The sequence below is a fragment of the Pipistrellus hanaki genome (assembly GCF_964339955.1).
Source record: "Pipistrellus hanaki genome assembly, chromosome: 2".
Lineage (NCBI taxonomy): Eukaryota > Metazoa > Chordata > Mammalia > Chiroptera > Vespertilionidae > Pipistrellus > Pipistrellus hanaki.
The window spans coordinates 178,694,478-178,714,195 of record NC_140504.1 but is presented as its reverse complement, the minus strand read 5'-3'; the positions used below and the strand labels follow the sequence as shown (position 1 = coordinate 178,714,195).

At 51.7% G+C, this 19,718-nt stretch overlaps 2 protein-coding genes across 2 annotated transcripts in view; one reads left to right on the top strand and one right to left on the bottom strand.

Moving 5' to 3' along the window:
- Positions 1-336: 336 nt before the first annotated feature.
- TFAP2E (transcription factor AP-2 epsilon) lies at positions 337-14,154 on the top strand (the record flags this gene model as incomplete). Its single annotated transcript, XM_084872017.1, has 7 exons — positions 337-363; positions 640-1,137; positions 1,693-1,744; positions 9,405-9,627; positions 10,910-11,028; positions 11,565-11,706; positions 13,780-14,154. 7 exons carry the CDS (start codon positions 337-339, stop codon positions 14,060-14,062), a joined length of 1,344 nt encoding a protein of 447 aa, XP_084728143.1. The 3' UTR covers positions 14,063-14,154.
- Positions 14,155-16,471: 2,317 nt separating this feature from the next.
- PSMB2 (proteasome 20S subunit beta 2) overlaps positions 16,472-19,718 on the bottom strand; it is a 34,694-nt gene continuing 31,447 nt past the window's right edge. Inside the window, exons 5-6 of the mRNA XM_084872382.1 lie at positions 18,691-18,740; positions 16,472-16,708 (exon numbers count right to left, since the gene is read on the bottom strand). Coding sequence (XP_084728508.1) covers positions 16,601-16,708; positions 18,691-18,740 — 158 coding nt within the window. The 3' untranslated portion in view covers positions 16,472-16,600. The remainder of the gene's footprint in view (positions 16,709-18,690; positions 18,741-19,718) is intronic.

The following is a 19,718-nucleotide window of genomic DNA, read 5'->3' as shown; positions in this document are numbered from 1 at the left end:
CCCCCGGAGGCCCGGCGCGCCCCCGCCGCTATAACCGGAGTGCATGGAGCGGGCTGCGCTCAGAGGGAGGAGGGCGGGCGCCGGGCACCCGCCGGCCGACTTTTCCAAGTGCGATCAGAGCCCGTCTGGCCCGCGTCCCGCCCCCATGGCCTCGCCCGGGGTCGCCCACACTTGAGGACCCGACGCCCGCCGGGTTCCAGGTTGGGGGGACCTCCACTCCCGCCACCAGGCGATCCCCTCGGGCTGTGCAGGCTCCCGAGCCTCTTCCCGCCCGCCGGCCGTCGGGCGAGGGCTCCGTCGCCGCCGCCACGCCTCGCACCCCGCGCTCCCTGCCCCATGCTGGTGCACACGTACTCCCCCATGGTGAGTAGTCTGGGGCCCGGGGTGCGGGGACAGCAGGAGGCTTGGGTGCTGGACCTTCCGATCCTCCTCCCACAACGAGATCTCAGAGGGAGGGGACCGCAGGGGCCAGCCAGCCGGGGACGGTGAGCGCAGGGCTTCAGACATAAACCTCGGGCCCCGGGAAGCGGGGAGGACGGCAGCTGGACCGAGCTGTCCAGGAGGAGGGTCCCTTTGGGGCCGGACCCCTGTCGGCGGCGGGCGATCGCCTAACGCGCCCTTCTCTTCCTCCTCCTCCAGGAGCGCCCCGACGGGCTGGGCGCCGCGGCCGGAGGCGCCCGCCTGTCGTCCCTGCCCCCGGCGGCCTACGGGCCGGCGCCCCCGCTCTGCCACACGCCGGCTGCGGCCGCGGCCGCCGACTTCCAGCCGCCCTACTTCCCGCCGCCCTACCCGCAGCCGCCGCTGCCCTACGGCCAGGCGCCCGACGCCGCCGCCGCCTTCCCGCACCTGGCGGGCGACCCGTACGGCGGCCTGGCGCCCCTGGCACAGCCGCCGCCCCCGCAGGCCGCCTGGGCCGCGCCCCGCGCCGCCGCCGCCCGCGCCCACCCCGAGCCGCCCGGCCTGCTGGCGCCGCCCGCCCGGCCCCTGGGCCTAGACCCGCGCCGCGACTTCGCCGCCGCCGCCGCCGCCGCGGTGCCCCGGCTGCTGCACGGCCTGGCCGACGGCGCGCACGGCCTGGCCGACACGCCCCTCGGCCTCCCCGCGCTGGCGGCGCCGCCCGGCCTGGAGGACCTGCAGGTGAGGCCGGGACTGCCCGGGGTGGGCCGGGTTTGGGACGTTGGCTGGAGGTGAAGAGCCGAAAGCTGGAAACCACCTTTCCTCCCAGCCTGCCGCTCCTCGCTCAGGAGTCCCGGGAGGTGTCCGGGTCCTGGCTTCGGTGCTGCCGGGCCCGCGGGGACTGGGTCTCTGCGCCCTGCCTGGATGGCGGCCACCCTCCATCCAATAAATGGGAAGGGGCTGAGGCGCTTCTTTCCCTCCCGGCTGGGCCTCGTCGGGTCTGCAGAGGCAGCCTGAGCCTGGAGCGAAGAGAGGCAGGGACTAAAAATTCCCTAAAAAGGTTCGAAATCCCCTTACGGCAACGGTGAGGTGGTACCCAGGGCCCAGATGAGCCGCACAGATGGTGCCGAGGCTGGGCGAACCCTGGTCCCACCCCAGGCGACCCAACCGCAGGGCACGTTGGCCGGAGCAGGAGGACAGGGAGCAGGCAGGACAGGGAGCGGGATCCGCGGGGCTTGGGAAGCGAAAGGACGCTAGGTCCACCAGCGCTCTTACCACCGCCTCTCCTGTTCGCAGGCCATGGATGACTCGGGAGTGAGCCTTCTGGACCAGTCTGTGATCAAGAAAGGTAAGGACTGGCGTGCACCTGCCAGGGCAGAGTCGGGCGCGATGGTGCAGTCCAGGGTCGCACAGACCCATTTTCTCTCCCCTTGGAGCGCGCCTCCTGTGCGTCTCCGCCCCGCTGGGTGGGCTTGGTGGCCACGGGGTACTCTTGGGTCCAGTAGAGGGGAAGGCGAGGCGCGGGGAGGGTTTGAGGGGGTAGAGGGTGGTCTGGCCAGAGCTTGGGCAGCTGTGCCGGTTGGTGAGTTGGTCCCAGAGCCTGGGGCCTCCGGGGAGCGAGTCCATCAGCGCTCACCCAACTTGTCCGCCAGTCCAGCCTCCCAGGGGGCCTGGCCTCTCCCTCCCGAGGGGAGGGCGCTTTTGTGGATCTGGAGTTAATCTGCAGAACGAGTTAAACCGCTTCCCCGTTTCCTAAGAGGTGAGAATGGAGGTGCTGTTCCCACATGACAGAGCCTTGCCGCTTGTTTGCCTGGCCAGGGCTTTCTGCCCCCTTCCTTCCCGCAGGGCCTGGGGGGGGGGGGGGGGAGGGCTGCGGGGAGGGAAGGCGGCGGTGAATCTTGCGTTTCCCTGGGGAATTTTCTCTCCAAGCGGGAGCCTTTTTGGCATTTACGGTTAAGGGGTTCAAGGGAGCTGGTGTGTGCCGGAGGGTGAGGGCCTGCCTGCTCTGGGTGTCAGTGTGAGTTCAGGTCCTGTATGTTCCTTTCCTAGGTGTCTTTCTGGTATTTCCTGGTATATGTGTTTCTGTTGTTGAGTGTGTGGTGCGTTTCTCTCATGTTGGTGTACGTTTCCGCATGTCTGGGGGTTTCTATATGTGTATCAGGGTCTTCATTGTGTCCCGGAATGTCATCTTTAGTACTGAGGATCTCTAAGCATGTGAGGGTCACTTCCTGTGTATTTTGTGTGTGTGTGTGTGTGGGGAGATAGACTAGAAAAAGACAGGGGTTTCAAGTGGATTTTCTGGCTTGAGTTCTGGCCGTGCCAGGAAAAGGTGAGAACGAGACAGAGGAAAACAGAGACCGAGATTCTGAGGGGTCTGGGCCTTGGGCGGGCTCTTTAGATTTGGAGCTGGTGCGGGGCAGGAATCCAGAGGCACAGACAAACCTGAGGAGCTGCTCCAGTGGGATTTGGCTCGAGCTGTTTTTCAAGAGTGAATTCAAGCACGGGGTCTGCTTGCCCTCCCCTGTTCCAGCAGAGGCTGGGGTGGAGGTGGAATTGGGGGTGGGGGTGGGGATGGACCTGGAGGAGCTAGGGCTGGACTGAGAGCTATTTGGACTGCTTGAAGTGTGTGCGGGCAAGCTGAGGGGACAGACCTCCCGAACTTGAAGAAAGAGGGCTCCGGGGATTGGGGCTGTGACCTGGAGGGGGCGTGAGGAGGACTCTGGGAACCTGGCTGCCTGAAGTTGTGACCTAGCTCTTTGGGGTGGGCACTGCGATGGCTTAGTTGTGTGTTTTTTTGTTTTGTTGTTTTTGTTTTTTTTTGTTGTTGTTTTTAAAGCCCTCAGAAGGGAAAGCTCTGTACGCCCAGAGAGATGACCATGGCCTTGGTGTCCAGTGCCATGGCTGGAGGGGCTGGGAGGCCTAAGGAGGGAGGAGCAGGGAGACTAGCCCCCTGCATTTTGGGAGGGAGCTTGGGGACTTCTGCCTGGGGAGGAGTAGAAAATCAGCCTATCCTCTGGGTACCTCAAACCCCAATCCCCAGACCAGAGAGCAAGGGTGGGAGGGCTGGCTGTGAGGAGGGAGTTGGTTTCTCTGGAGAGACATCAGTTTCCATAAATCCCGGGTCCAAGGTGTGTGCGGGTCCCCAAAGGCAGTCCCTAGAACAGGGAGAGTGTGGCCAGTTCTGCCCAGAGTCCCGCTGTGCTGGCTGGGGGCGGTTGGATGGGGTGGGATGGGGTAGATGGGGAAGCCGATGTGGTTGTCGCCAGAACGGGCGCGCACACCCACTGGACCGCAGTGGCAGCGGGTCAGTGGCTGACTGAGCTGGGTAACCGGCGCCCTGGGCACCCCACCCTGGACGCCAAAGCCCGGAGCGCAAGGCCGGTGCGGTCAGGCTTTGCAAATACGGAGGCTGGCCCCGGGTGGACCTGGGGCTGTGCTCTCTGGCTAATCAGGTGGTCTGGCTGGAGCCCTGCTCACAGCGGGCCGTTTTCGCTGGGGTCCTCCGCTGGTAATGCGGGCTCGGTCCCGCCGCCAGCTCCTTGGGGGCCGTGAATTAGCGCCCAGCCTCACCCTGGAGCCCTTCGAGGCATAGGGAGCCCCTGGGGAATCCTGAATTCGTCCGGCACCTGCCGGCAGCTGTGGGGACCTCGGTCCGGCCCGGGCCCTGGATTTATGGGAAATCCGTCTTGGCTCCCTGAAGCATCCAATGCCTCCAGCATCTCCCGGCTCCGGCGGAGGGGCGCCTGTGAGTACGGGACGGTTGGCATTCTGGATGCTGGATGGTGAGAAGGGAGGCAGGCAGCTTCAGCCGATCCCAAAAACGATGCGATCTTCCTATCTTGGGCTCCTCCGGGAGGAGAGCCTGGAAGTTGTCGGGGCTCAGCGTTGGTTGTAAAATCTTGGCTCTCCGGCACTTATCCTGGAGGGAACCCCCCACCCCCCACCCAGGCGAAGCCCCGCCTCCACCGCACACTTCGGGTGGGCAGCCCCTTGAAGCCACGGTGTGGGGTGTGGGTTAGAGAATGGCAGGTGGGGTCCCAGCCGACGCCAGGGAAGCAGGGAGCCCTCCATCTTCTACCCACATTTGTTTCTTCCCGTTTTGCGACTTGTCCCGGGGGCACAGGAAGCAGGCGGGCGTGGAGAGGAAGACTAGACCCGGACCGGAATATTTTCTGGCTGAGAAAGGCAGTGAGAGGGCCTGTGCAGGTGGTGGTGGGAGCTCAGAAGCAAGGGATAGGGGCCTGAGGTTAGGGTTAGGGTTAGGGTTCCTGGAGGAGACACTGGGAAGCGGCTCCCTAGGCGCCCAATGGGTGTTTGCTGAATGACTGACTGATGGGTGTTGAAGTCTGAGTGACTGAGGGAGGGGGGTGCAGAAAGCATCCTGCTGCTTTCACTGCAGGAGGCACAGCGTGTGCAAATGCCCTGTGTGTGGAAAAGCCAGGCCGCTTATAAAGGCTAAGCATCTCCACGGGTTTCAGTTTATATAGTCAAAGTTGGAGAGCAGTGGTTTGGAGATGAGAACTGAGCTATTCCTCCTTCCCTCTGAGGAGAGTGGGTTGCCTCCTTGGGGGTGGGGAATCCCTCTCTGCTGGGCTCCATCTTCCAATCTCAGGGGGATCTCTGGGGCAAAACAGTCATGTCCCCTCTACTCCTCTTGGCTCTGGGGAAGGAAAGGGAGATGGGGAGGGCGTGGGCTTCCAAATGAATATCCAAGCAGGGCCAAGGCCTAGGGTGAGGGACTCACTCTGAGGCAAGATTTAGATACATAATATATTTTAATGCAATATTTTAAAATAAAAATAATGCAAAAAATCCATGATAAACAGAATATCAAAATTTGACTACGTAAAGACAGAATCGGACCCTGCACTTGCACAACTCTGCTTCCTTTGCCTCCCAGACAGGCCACTGTCTGCCCCAAAGAGAGGTGAAAATCTGGTGTCCATGCAGAGAGTTTGGCGGTATCAGAGGGCAGTGTAGAGCATGGGAGTGAAGGGTAGGAACATACCTAAAATGCATTCATTGCTAGACTATATCAAGATGATTTTTAGTAAATTTCTATTTGCATAGTCATAACTACAGCCATTTTAAAAATCCTTACCTGAGGATATGTTTCATTGATTTTTAAAAAAATATATTTTATTGATTTTCTTACAGGGAGGAAGGGAGAGAGATAGAGAGCTAGAAACATTGATGAGACAGAAACATCGACCAGCTGCCTCTGCACATCCCCCATTGGGGATGTGCCCGCAACCAATGTACATGCTCTTGACCGAATCAAACCCGGGACCCTTCAGTCCGCAGACTGATGCTCTACCGCTGAGCCAAACTGGTTTCAGCTTTCTTTTCTTTCTTTTTTTTTTTTTTTTTGAGAGAGAGAGAGAGAGAGAGAGACATCAATTAGTTACCTTCCATACCCACTCAACTGGGGATCAAACCCAAAACCTAGGTATGGACCCTGACCCGGAATCCAACCTGCAACCTTTTGGTGAATGGGACGACACTACAAACAACTGAGCCAACCAGCAGGGCATACTTACATTCATTTTTAGACATTTCCATCACCCCCAAATTCCTTTATTTGTAGTTAATCCCCATTCTCACTCCAAGCCTTAGGCAACCACTATCAGCTTTCTGTCTATAAATTTGCATGTTTTAGATATATAAATGGGATATATAAATATACAGACTTTTGCATCTAGCTTCTTTTACTTAGCACAATATTTTGAGGTTCATTCATACTATAGCATGTATAAGTACTTCTTTTTTCAAAATTGCTGAGCAAGTATTTTGTATGGATGCAACACGTTTTATTTATTCATTCATCAAAAACTTGGTGTTTTGCTTTTTGGCTATGATGAATAATGCTGCGATAGTCATTCACATACATGTCTTTGAGTGGATATACATTTTCATTGCATTTAGCTAAAATGGAAATGCTGGGTTTTATGGCAAATTTGTGTTTAAATTTTTCTTGTTGTTAATCCTCACCTGAGGGTATTTTTCCATTGATTTTTAGGGAGAGTGGAAGAGAGAGGGAAAGACAGAAAGAAATATCAATGTGAGAGAAACACATCAATTGGCTGCCTCCCACAGGAGCCCTGACTGGGGCTGAGGATCAAACCTGCAACGCAGGCCTGTGCCTTTGACTGGGAGTCAAACCCTCGAAACTTTGGTGCACAGGCCGACACCCTAACCACTTAATCACCCTGGCCATGTTTGTGTTTAATTTTTTAAGAAAATGCCAAGCTGTTTTCCAAAGTGACTGTTCTATTTTGCATTCCCACTAGCAATGTCAGGGTTCCAGTTGCTCCACATTCTCACCTACACTTGATGTTGTCTATTGTTTTATTATAGCCATCCCAATAGCATCTCAGTATAGTTTTAATTTGCATTTCTCCAATGATTAATGACATTGAGCACTTTTTCATGTTTAAAAATACAGAGATTTGCCAAAACCGGTTTGGCTCAGTGGTAGAGCGTCAGTCTGCGGATTGAAGGGTCCCACGTTCGATTCCGGTCAGGGCCATGTACCTTGGTTGCGGGCATATCCCCGGTGGGGGGTGTGCAGGAGGCAGCTGGTTGATGTTGCTCTCTCATCGACGTTTCTACCTCTCTATCTCTCTCCCTTCCTCTCTGTAAAAAATCAATAAAATATATTTTTAAAAATACAGAGATTTCTCATAGAAATCCAGAGTCCTGATCTCACCAGCAAAAACAAACAAACAAACCAGGATATCTGGCAATGTCGGTATGTCCAGCATGGTAAGAGCCAAGTGGCAGCTTTGCCAGGGCAGCGCCAGTCACCAGTCACCCACATCTCGCTGACAGGTCACCTATTGTACTTCCCCTTTAAAGTCTAGAGCTGTGTTAGCTCCTGTGAAGCTGCTAGCCATATGGGGCTAGTGGGCACTTGAAATGTGGCTAGTCTGCATTAAGATAGGCCATGAGTGTAAATATGCATTGAATTTTGAAGATTAAGTATAAGAAAAGAATGTAAAATAGCCCAGGAGTAATTTTTAACATAATCTTTATGTTTCAGTGATTATATATTTGCTATAGTGGGGTAAATAAAATATATTAACCTTGCATGTTTCCTTTTACTTTTTTAAATTGGAGGTCTGAGAAACTGTAAATTTACATACATGACTCATGGTACACTTCTGTTGGTCAGTGTGGGTCAAGAGGCTAAAGGGTAAGTGGGGGATAAAGGGGGTAGGCAAGGAGGGCGAAGTAGGGTATGATGATGGTTAGGATGTGAGCTCTGGGGTCCATGATCAGAGTCTGTGCTCCTGATTGCTATGCCAGAACCGAGTTTTTTCATTTTGAAATAGGGATGGATAATGGCATCCACTCCCCAGAGCTGTTAATGTAAAGCACTGGGTATAGATAGAGTCGGTACCTCCTGTGTCCAGCTATGGAGCTGGACTTTGTCTCTCAGGGAACTGACTGGACACTGACCACTTTTGGCTGGAGAGGGATGTGTGTTTAAGAAAGTTCGCTCTGCAGCAGGGCAGGGAGACCAGAGCAGGGACTGTGCTGAAATTCAGGCAGGAAGTGAGTGTCTGTGCACACCTGGAGAAGTGGCCACATTCAGGGCACGTGGAGAAATGGAGACCTAAGACGTGGTGATGGATGGATGTGGTGGGAGAGGGCAGTGTGAAGGGCATCCACGAGGTTTCTGGCTGGGGGACAGGGGAAGGGGGAATGTACACCCAGAGAGGGAAAAGCTGGACGGGCTCTGCCAGGCCAGGTCCGGGTCAACCTTGTCTGCCTCTGCATTCCCAGGGCCAGCACAGCTCCTGGCACAGACACTCAGCTAATACTTCCGAATGGCTGGAGGGCCAAGAGTGCTGTCTTCGAGACCACAGTCCAGGGCTTGCTGCTGGTTCTAAGTCTACCAGCTGTGTGATCTCAGGCACACACTACTTCACTTCTGTGGGCTTCAATTTTCTCATCTGCAAAATGGGAATAATAAATGTACTAGTAGCCCCCTTGTGAGTTGTTCTGAGGATTCAGTGAGGTTGTTTGTATAAGCTCATAGCATAGTGAGAGCTCAATAACTGTTGGCCCCAGACTCCCCACATGACACACCCCCACCCCCACCAACACACACATAAGAGCTTCTTTTCTCTTTTTTAACACCAAAGCACTCACTTCCTTAAAAGGAGCTAAGCTTCAGGAGAAATAAGTGTCTCAGGTGTTCTCCCCTCTGAAGCCAAGCAGGAAGATGGAGGTTAGACTGCAGGAAGAACTTTCTTTTAGAGGCGAGGATGTCCAAGTGGGTTTTAGAAAAATCAACCTCTCAGATTCCCTTCTCTGCCCTTTGTAGCTGTTGGTAGATATTAAAGAGCATTTGGGGGAGGGGCCAGAGGGTGTCTCTCTATTCCTGATCTCCTTGAGCAAACCAGAGTGACTTGGCAGGAAGGGGCCAGGGCTGGAGACCTAATGGGGCTGAAACCTCCCTGTCCCCTCACTGCTCTGGGGGAGGTGAAACATAGGATCACAAGTGGGCAGGGGGGAGCTGGGGACTCCTTGTGATTGCCCTGATCTGGCTGAGCCCTGCCACAGAGACCCAGGAATCCTGCCTCCAGCTCAGACCCCATTTCCTCTCTGGTTTCCAACTCCCTCTCTGGTCGTACATGCCCAACCCCCAAGAGTCTGCTGGGGCTGTTTGAGTTTTTAACAGGGAACCAGCCTGTTAAAAACTGTGAAGGGAACACAGGTTCAAGAACCAGACAGCTCTAGGTTCAGTGTCCACCACCCATTCGTTGAGTGAACTTGGGTGAGTCACATTAATGCCAGTGTGCCTCCGTTTCTTCCTCGTTAAAGCAGGGATCCTAGAACCTTCCTCTGGGGCATTTAAATGTGCCTGTGTGCACAGCGTGTAGCACGGTGCTCAGCTCAGAGCGGGTGCTCCACCACCGTGCTCACCCCACAGCTGCTAGTGTCCTGAGGTCCCTGGCTCAGTGTTGTCTTTCTCCTTTGCTCTTGCTTCTGCTCCACAGTCCCCATCCCCTCCAAAGCCGGCAGCCTCTCGGCCCTCTCCCTGGCGAGAGACAGCCTGGTTGGCGGCATCACGAACCCCAGTGAGGTCTTCTGCTCCGTGCCAGGCCGGCTGTCGCTGCTCAGCTCGACATCCAAGTACAAGGTGACAGTGGGGGAGGTCCAGCGGCGACTCTCACCTCCCGAGTGCCTCAACGCCTCACTCCTGGGTGGTGTCCTTCGCAGGTAGGAAGGCCAACCCACAGCTCCCTGCACAGTGCTTGGGCCACAATCCGTGGCCATCTCAGACCTCCTCAGGGGATCAAAGAGGGTCCACTTCACCCAAAGCCACAGGGCCACCTGTGCCTCAGTCTCCGGAGGGGAGGTCAGGTCCCCAGCAGCATCTACAGGTCTGAGGCCTTGAGGGTGGGGCGTGGAGGAAGAAGCCTGGGCATCGAGGAGGGTTGGAGGACTCACCCTCTTGGGCAGGATAGACAAGGCTGGGTTCGGGAAGAAGGGTGCCCCCCTCACCCCCTCTTCTAGAAAAGGGCCCCCAGGACCCAAAGCCCATCCCCCGTGGAGCCAAGGCCTCTCTGGTGTGTGCATTTTGGGGTCCGTAGTTATCTTCTAGTTGTGTGTCCGTCTCTCTTCGTGCATATCTTTGTGCCTAGATAGGGCTGGGTCTTGGTGTGCCTGAGGATGGTGTGTGCATATGTGTGCATGCATGAGTGCATGCTTGTGTGTGTGTGTGTGTGTGTGTGTGTGTGTGTGTGTGTGTGTGGTGTAGGGGGTGGCTAGAAAGACATGTTCCATGAATGTGAGTTTCCTGTGTTACTTTCAGTGGGATGTGTTAGATGGAGAGTGTCCTATCCTGTGTGTATGTGATGACATGTACATTTGGAGCGAGGCATGCATATGTACCTACATGTGGGGGCTGCCTTTGTGCAGGTATGGGAGTACCTCTTAATTCCTGGTCTCTTCAAGCATCCCAGAGGGGCTGTGTGAATGTGTCTGTACATGTCCCTGAGATCCTGATTTCATGTGAACATTTGTCTGTCCCTGTGTGTGCCTGGTGTCTGAGTCTATCTCTGTATGTCTGTCTCCGTTGGGCTGTTTATTCTTGGCCCTCAGTGTGTGCTCATCTGCGTATGTGTCTATACATATCTGTGTGTGTCTGCTTGACCCTGTGTATCTGTATAAAGGTCTTTGTGTCCCTGGTAGCTGTGTATGCCTAGCTGGCATGCGAAGGTGGGAAAAAGGTCTATCTTGCCACACCCTGGGCTATCCTGCTATTGAGAGGATTAGGGAGAATGAGGGGCTCCTGGAGCTAGGCCCCTTACCCACCATCTTGGCTACAAAGCCAGTGAGGTTAGAAAGAGGTTGGGGCCAGGCTGAAAGAGGCCCTAGACTGTCCCCAGGGCCAGACCCGCGCCTCAGCAGGGGTTGGTGGAAGCAGCAAGGTCACTTAGCCTGCATGCGTCTCTCTTGTCTTCATAGTGTGTGTCTGTCTCTCTCTGTGCATGTGAAGGGCCAAGTCCAAGAACGGAGGCCGCTGCCTGCGGGAACGGCTGGAGAAGATTGGGCTCAACTTGCCAGCTGGCCGGCGCAAGGCCGCCAACGTGACGCTGCTCACTTCACTGGTGGAGGGTGAGCGAGGCTGAGGGCGGGCGCTGAGGCACGAGGGACCTGTGTCATCCAGTGTGACTGTGTGTGACTGTCTCCAATGCAGGAGGGTGTGTTTTATCACATGTTTGTTTTCTGTCATGAATAAGTGCTGTGTATGATATGTATGTTCAGCCTTTGTGTGCATGCATGTACGTGCCCATGCAATAGAGAGCATGTGTGTGTGGGGAGGAGTGACCAGTGATTGGATGAGGGAAAGGGATAAAGGAGCTAGAGTACTTTCCCAGGAGGTTGGTGACTCAGGCTTTGGTTATCTGGAGCTCAAGCTTTGGGATACCGGGTGGGCTCAGCTTCCATCCCTAAACTCAGAGTCTGTCCCTGGTGGCCCCAAGGGACAGCAATGGGATTGCTGGAGTGGGAAATCAGAGGAGGGTATCTATAGAAGCAAGATGGGGTACGATGGGCCTTGGCCAGAGGGTCAAGGTTCAAGGTGGTGCTCCAGTCCCAAAGGTACACCTGGCTATAGTGACAGCTCATCTGTTTGCCTCTCCTCCTCCCAGGAGAGGCCATCCACCTGGCCCGAGACTTTGGCTACATCTGTGAGACTGAGTTCCCAGCCAAGGCAACTGCCGAGTACCTGTGCCGACAGCATGCTGACCCTGGGGAACTGCACAGCCGCAAGAACATGCTGCTGGCTGCCAAGTGAGTGTGGGTGCAGTGTGGGCACTTTTGGACACTTTGTGCAGGCTGTCATGGGTGCCATGACCAGGTACATGTAGGTGCAATGCACAGACCCCACGCATGGGCACAAGTGGCACCACACACGGCACATCTACACTCAATGCTGTGCATGCTACAGAGCACACGTGGACATATATGAATATAGTCGGGTTCTGTGAATCAGCAAAAATGGTGTCACAGACAGGCTTACATAGTCTGTGCCATGCTCCCATACACTGCCCCATGACACCACCAGCCTTAGTCCCATCATGGCTCTGAGGCTCCATGGTCTTGTTCCCTCTTCTTGAGCCTTACCCATCAGCCCTTCTGTTCCAGTGCTTTTCATGAGAGCACCCAGGCCCACCCAAGCCCCAGGTTGATCACCATGGTCCTTACTTTACATTTAACCTCTCCACAACTCTTGTTGTTGCCTTCCTCACCACCCTTCACATGCTGCCACCTCAACTCGTCTTCTAATCTCTTTCCTGGATCTTCACCCCAGCACCCCACTATTCCTTCAAATTCCCTGCACATGCACTGCTCTCCTGTCCAAGAACCTTCAATGGCTCCCACTGCTACTGCATTGATTTTCAAAGTAGGTTCTGTGGGGATGCTGCAGGGTCTGTTTAATGAACTGCTATTCCATTAAGATTTAGTTTTTAGAAAGAATTCCAGTACAAGAAGAGACAGAGTGAGGCATAGAAAGGAAAGGAATAAAAATTTTTTTTGAGAACAACCAATCCTTTGGGTAAAGTCCAGACTCCTATGAGGACCTCACAATCCAGCCCACACAAACCATACCCACTCCAATTGATTTCTCCTGCCCTCCCATCCTTAAGCTTGCTCTCCTGCTTAGAACACCAGCCAGTACCCCCATGAAATGCAGTCTTTCAAATCACAATTCTACCCTCCCCTCTTTGAGGCTTCCTCAAGTCCCTTGGGCAGAAATGGAATCACAGACTCAAGGCACTTCCACGACTCATGAGACCTTTGAGACTGCTCATATTATAGCTGAAGAAACACATGTAGGGCAGGACTCACCTCACTCATTAACCAGCCAACTCATGAAGGACTTCCTGGGTCCCACTCATGTCTAAGATGCCGATGGTTCCATGGTCACACAAAGGTGAGACAGGGGTGATTCTTCTGCCTGAGCCACACACAAGATGCACAAAGAAACAAATAATGGCTGCAAACTAGAGCTGGATTCAAATCCCAGCTTAGCCACTTGGGCAGGTCATCTAACAGTGATCGGCCACTGGTGGTCTGTGAGGTCAGAAAGGTGGTGATCGCTGATCTAACCTATCTGAAACCAGTTTCCTCATCATACGATGGAATAATAATAAGAGTATAGATTTGTTGTGAGGACTAAGTGAGATGATACACTTGTCACAGCATTTATGGTAGGCCTCAATTCATGTTCACTATGAGCTATTATTTCAATTATTCAAGGCAGATTCTAGACTGTTCCCTAATAATTTCAAAGCTCTGTGAGGCACTGGTATTTGGAGTGGGAGTAGGATTAGGAGAGTGGATCAAGGAAAGTTTCCTGGATAAGGTGGTAGAGCTAGACTTTGAATATGGGCAGGATGTCCACAAGAAGAAAGATCCTAGGGTATTGGCATGTGCTGTTTACTAGCTGTGGGACAAATCAGTTCATGTCTCTGAACCTTAGTTTCCTTTTCTATAAAATGAGTATGATCATCATTTGCAGACTATTGGCAGGGTCAACAATCATAAATATAAAGCACCCTGCCAAAACCGGCTTGGCTCAGTGGATAGAACGTCAGCCTGTGGACTGAAAGGTCTCAGGTTCGATTCCAGTCAAGGACATGTATGTTGGTTGCGGGCACATCCCCAGTAGGGGTGTGCAGGAGGCAACTGGTTGATGTCTCTCTCTCATCGATGTTTCTAGTTCTCTCTCTTCTTTCCTCTCTGTAAAAAAATCAATAAAATATATTTTTAAAAAATAATATAAAGTACCCAGAACATGGTAGGTCCTTCTCTGGGCTCAGACCTCTGACCTCTAACCTCTGACCCTCTTTCCCTCACCAGGCAGATCTGCAAGGAGTTTGCAGACCTGATGGCTCAGGACCGCTCGCCACTGGGCAACAGCCGCCCTGCTCTCATCCTGGAGCCCGGAGTGCAGAGTTGCCTGACACACTTTAGCCTCATCACCCATGGCTTCGGTGGGCCAGCCATCTGTGCTGCCCTCACTGCCTTCCAGAACTACTTGCTGGAATCACTCAAGGGGCTGGACAAGATGTTTCTAAGCAATGCGGGCAGTGGGCACGGTGACACTAAAGCTTCAGAGAAGGATGCCAAGCATCGGAAATAACCGCTTCCCAGGCCCCATCTCTAAGGGGCTCCCAAGGCCGGAAATGAGGTCTTGGCTCCTGGGGGTGGGCCTGAAAGGATTAAAAGGTAGGGTTGGAGTAAGACCCGAAAGAGAACATTCATCCAGGAACCCCCGAGTTAGAGGCCTGGGCTGGAAATTCATCCAGGGACCCCCGAGTTAGAGGCCTGGGCTGGAAAAGGTGGAGATGGTGTCTATGTGGTGGTTCATGATATATGAACTGGGCACACAAGGGCCCTGTTGTTTGCAATTTTCTGACCCTGGATTGCTAAGTGCTTGAACAGGAAATTGGCATGATTCTTGGGACTGAGCCTTCGCCATGAGGGTGCTGGGGCAGTGGTGGGTGTTCAAAGTCCAAGGCCTTGCTGTTTTTACTGATGACAGGAGGGAAACTGTTGACAAACCAGAGGTGCTACTGAGGAGTTGGCATCCTACATCCCAGAATCTTGACCCTCAAAAAAGGGGTGCTGGCAGGAAAACTCTAATGGGTTCTGTGAGCCCCTCCCACTCTTGGAAAGAAGTGGGCAGGAACACAGAAGACAAAGCACCAATTGTACAACTTGAATCCAGGCTGCACTTCACAGCCTCATCATTGTCTGCCCTATTTATTTGTGTGTTGTAATTAAATTTGAAAGTTTTAAAATGTCCAACGCAACTGATTTATCCCACGTTAAAGATTCGTTTCACTCTTTTCTGCTCACACTCCAAGATGTCTGGCCAGACCAGGATGGAGAAGGTGTTTCTGTTCAAAGGAGTGTTGGGGGATGGGGAGCCAGAGGGAAGAAAGATGTGTTAGGGACCTTGAGGTTGTCGCTGGGATTTTGTATTTGCTGATGTTTCCTTTGACCCCTCGGGTTGATGCACCTCCCCAATCTCAGAATGCTTTCTCATTCTCTTAATAAAACATTTCCATTGGATGTGAACTCCCCCTACCTCCCACCCCCCATCCTTCTTCAGCCCAGGCCAGGATTTGCCTCCCAAGGGAGAGTCCCAGGAAGGGCCTATGTGAGATGGGGACAGATGGTGGGTCTATCTGGCTTATCAGTGTGGCTTAGTTCTATCTGAGCGTGTGAAGTGACTCTTGGGTCTGTATGTACATTATCGTGACTTGGTGAGCCTGTGCAAATGTGTCAGTTGTGGGTGATGGGTCTGTATGTGTGTCAGAGTGAATGCTGGTGACTGTGGGTATGTGTGTTTTAAGGTAATACTAGCCTAGCTCTCTCGTCTACTTGAGGATTTCACTCTTTAGGCATCTTTTCTTTCCTGCATTATCAGTCTCTCCCTCTTATTAGTTTACTAGATCATTCCCCAAAGCACACATGTTCTAGGGTCTTACCTTACAAAATATAAATCCTTTCCCCATATATTTCCCTGACAGTAAAGTTTCTAAGGTTGTTATACCCCTAACCCCACTTCACTCTTCAACCCACTTCAAACAGTGGTACTGAAGGTTGAACTAGCTATGGTCAGATGAATCATCTTTTCCCTCATTTATACAATAATTAACTTTCTTCTATGGTATAAAGCATTTATCAATGATATATTAAAGTGTGTGACAATTAAATCTGATGTTAACACTGTTAACACACATGATCTGATCTGCAGGTAGTATCTTAGAGATGATATTTCACTTCACGTGAACCCAAACCCTATCTTTATGTGTTATTAAGAGTAGCACAGAATTGGTAAAATAGGGTTTATCTTACAATTGGAAATGTTAGAAAATGCAGAATCGCAGGCCACACCCCAAACATACGAAGCTATAAGGGTAGGACCCAGAAAAGCTATGTTTTAATTAAGCCTGCCCGAGGACTGGGATGTGTGCCTCAAAGAAACTTCAATCCGTTGGTTCTCTGTCAGGACTGAAGATAAGAATTATTCGGGAAGCTTTAAGTATCCCTAGGCCCAGGCTTACTTAATTGAAACCTGGGAGTGAGTGCAGCGTTACTTTTAAAGAGGGTATGTGTGTACATGTGCACATTTCATACTGGAACAGCATATCTGAAGTTTCTTCTGGGAGGGGAAGCAGGTGATCAAATTTTAGGGACAAGAGAATCATTTTTTACTGTGTCTTTGTACTGTGTGCATATTTTTACTAAGTGCATATAATGCCTATTCATATTAATTATTTTAATTTTTTTAGCTTAGGGGGAAGAAAGAATCACTGCTTTAGAAGGAATTAGCCAGCATGATATATGAACGAGCTCGATGGGAAGGAAGTCAGGCAGTGAAGTAGAATGGGGGGTTGGGGCTGCTAAGGGGCAATTACAGCACGAATAAAGGGAAAGTAACAGGAGGAAAGACAGTCTCGGTCAAAAGTCCAAGCAGATAATCCTTCCTCCGTTTCCTTCCTGAGGTGATGTCAGGTAAACCGAGATTCCAACTAGAGAGTTCAATTTATCCATAGTCAGCTTTATTCTGAATTAACCATCTATCAAGAGTGCACGTCAAAAGAGTAGAAAAAAAATAAACTAGCCCATCAAAAAAAGTTCCCTGGCAGGTGGGAGAGAGGGCATTTTGTTAGGAGCCGTGTTTAGAGAAGGAAATGTTGGCCAGGTCATGGATGCCATTTTTGTCAATGATTCGAACACTGAAGGCTGGCAGGTTCAGGATGAAGCGTTTCTGGAGCTGCAGAGACACACAAAGGAAATCAGTCAACAAACATTTACTGATGGGCCAGGCTCCGAGTGAGGCACTGGGCACACAAGTAGATAAAAATTCCTGCTTCTGTGAAGCTTATATTCCAGTGGGAGCTGCTGGGACTAGGACACTGAAGAAAGCCCAAACTGCAGCTGAAAGCTGACTGGAAGGTGGTGAACAAGAACTGGGAGATGCAGCTGGGAGTCTGTCTCTGGCCAGTCAGCTGATGAAAGAATGAGACAGTCTATCTGTTCCCCACAGTCTTCTACCAATCAGCCTGGTAAACACACACTTCTCCTTTAAAATGTTCCAAGGTGATAAGCCAACAGAAGAGTGATCGCCCTAGGAATAAGCTTTGGACCAAAGCAATGTACCCCTAGGTCCTTACAGTTTTCTCCAGTCACCCACCCATATTATCAGGACCTGGTGCGTTTGAGTGTGTAGCTGGAGGGATGGTGGGAAGGATGTTGGCAGAATTGCTCTTGGAACAAACTCTGCTTCTATCTCCTCTAATAAAAGCTGGCCTATCATTAAAGTAACAATTCTGAATCTCATAAGACTCTCTGCTTAAGAGACTGTTCCAAGGAGCTGCATGGTCTTGTGTGCTTGGAAGCAGACAGTCCCACTAACCTGGATGGAGATTACTGAGGGACAAGCTGGAGGAAAGTTTTGCTCCTGTGGCTACCTGTCCTGGACACCTCACTTAACATTCTCCAGAGAAAAGTCACAAAGTTCCTATTTCCTGAGGAGCCTACCCCAGAAATGTCCCTCCCCAGGCCTAAGCAATCCCTCCCTGGATGGTTTCCCATGTCCTTTACTACTGAGAACTGGACAGCAACAACCAGTTCACTTTCGGAATCCTCTCTTTCTGATGACTCCTATTATCCAGAAACACAACTCAAGATTAAGAAAAGGAACTAACAATAAGGAAATGTGGGTTTCTAATAAAACCTTAGGATTTATGAGGAATAAAGTCTCAAAACATTTAATATTTCAGTGGCTTCTTCCTGGCAGCTCCTTGAACACTGGGGCTAATATGATCTCTCAGCTGAATGGTTAAGAAAATTACATGAGTTTACTCTCAGCATCGGCTTTGGGAAGGGGATTCACCAACAAGAGGAAGAAGGGGCTTTGGGCTGAAAATGAGAGGCTTGTGTAAGAGGCAAACTGGCATTATGTTCAAAGCAACCTCTCCCGCCCCCCTTTGCTCTCATCCTCCCACTCTCTCACTAGACTATGAATTCAAGTTAATCCTTAGGCCACGAGAACAGTAAGAGAATGAAAAAGCCTAAGGGAGCTGCTTTCTTTTCCTTCTCATCCTCACACACACCCAAAGCCTCTCTCTTAGGAGTAGTACTAGACTGGGGGGGTCTGAGGCCTCATAAAGTAAAGGCTACTCTCCCCTCTGCCCAAAGCTTTCTAGTCGCTTTCGATGGCCTTTGGAGAGGCTTCCTCTCCAGGACTCATGCACTGTTAAGAAGAGCAGACACTAGCAGCTCCAGATGGAACAAGAATAAAGCAGGTATAAAGGGCAGCAGTTGTTCCAATAATGGCCCCGTTACCACCTGCAGCAAAATCACTGGGCCTGCTAGTTAAACTACTCTCAGGCTCTACACCAGGACAACCGTATCAGAAGGGGCTGGGAGGCTGAATCTATTTGATTTTTTTTAAAAACAAGTTCCTCAGATCATTATTATAATGCTAAAATTTGAAAACCACTGGTCTGGATGAACTAAAAAGAAAAGTAATTAAATTGTAAAAAATTGACATCGATGAGATGACCCCATGAGAGGAAAACATAAGCTTAACCAAACCCTATCTATCCCCGGCAGCAACTTCACATCTGGTTAGTAGGTTTTTATTACACCTTCTGGCAAGGACCAGAAAAAATGTAACGGAGGAATGGGAGCACTGGCACAGAGACAAAGCATTCTTTTCAGTCCTTTCAGAACCCCACGGGAGCCACTCACCTCCTCTAGACATTTCCTGAGAAGCTCCACTGCCCGCTCACGTGAGAGATCTGAAAGGGAACACAGAGGCCAAGCACTCAGGTACTGCCATGAACTTTAGATTAAGTTTCAGACTTCCTCAGGTCAGCATGTCACACAAACGGAAAAGGGGGAAAATGCCTAGCCTTCTAGCTTGCAACAAACTTATTCCATATGCAGTTGAGGGTGCCCCAGACCCAATGCTCTGGCAGCCACAAGCCATTGCAAATTGATTTGCTATAGAGAAGGGCAAGCATGACGGAATTCTGCCTCCCATGGCTGGGGCCTGCCTCTAGAGAAGTCCAGCAGGCTGCCTCTTTTTTATAGCCCCCTTCCCCCTTCCCACCCCCCACCCCCCACCTCACTCCCACACCCTCTTTAAACCAGGGCTCAAACCAGTTCCATCTGCCCTAGCCAGCTGCAAATCAGGAAAAGGACAGGGCCAGAGTTTCAGCCTCACTTTCCCAGCTGGCTCTCAGTTTAACAATGGAAAGAGAATTCATAGGATGGGGCTGAGACTCTCATAAAATAGGAGCCAAAGGAACTATGCATGGGCATGTCAAACTGGGATGACATATTATGCAGTTAGGCTTCAGAGTGGATGGTGGTTATATTGGTGGGCGAATCAGCTGTATTACTGACAGCTGCCAAATCAAGAAACAGTCACCAGGAGGCCAGGCTCATTCTTTTCAGGATGTGAGCTCTGGCAAGGCTGAGGTTGAGTGAAGTGGCAGCACCAAAAAGGAATGAATAAGCCGGATTGAATAAGGGGAGAACAGAATGTAAGGAGAGAGGTGGTTATCTATACTGCATCTATAGCCTGTAAAAGCTAAGATTCCCAAAGGTCTAATGCTCACAGTGGCTAAAGTCAAAGTTGGGATTGGAGTCAGAAGTTAGAACTTAGCACAAAAGCATCTCTATGTCAGAGGCTTTGCCAAGTTGACAATTTATTGATAAGTAGAGAGCCAGCTTTATCTTTATCTAGATAGGGGGCAGCCATCTTATCTAAT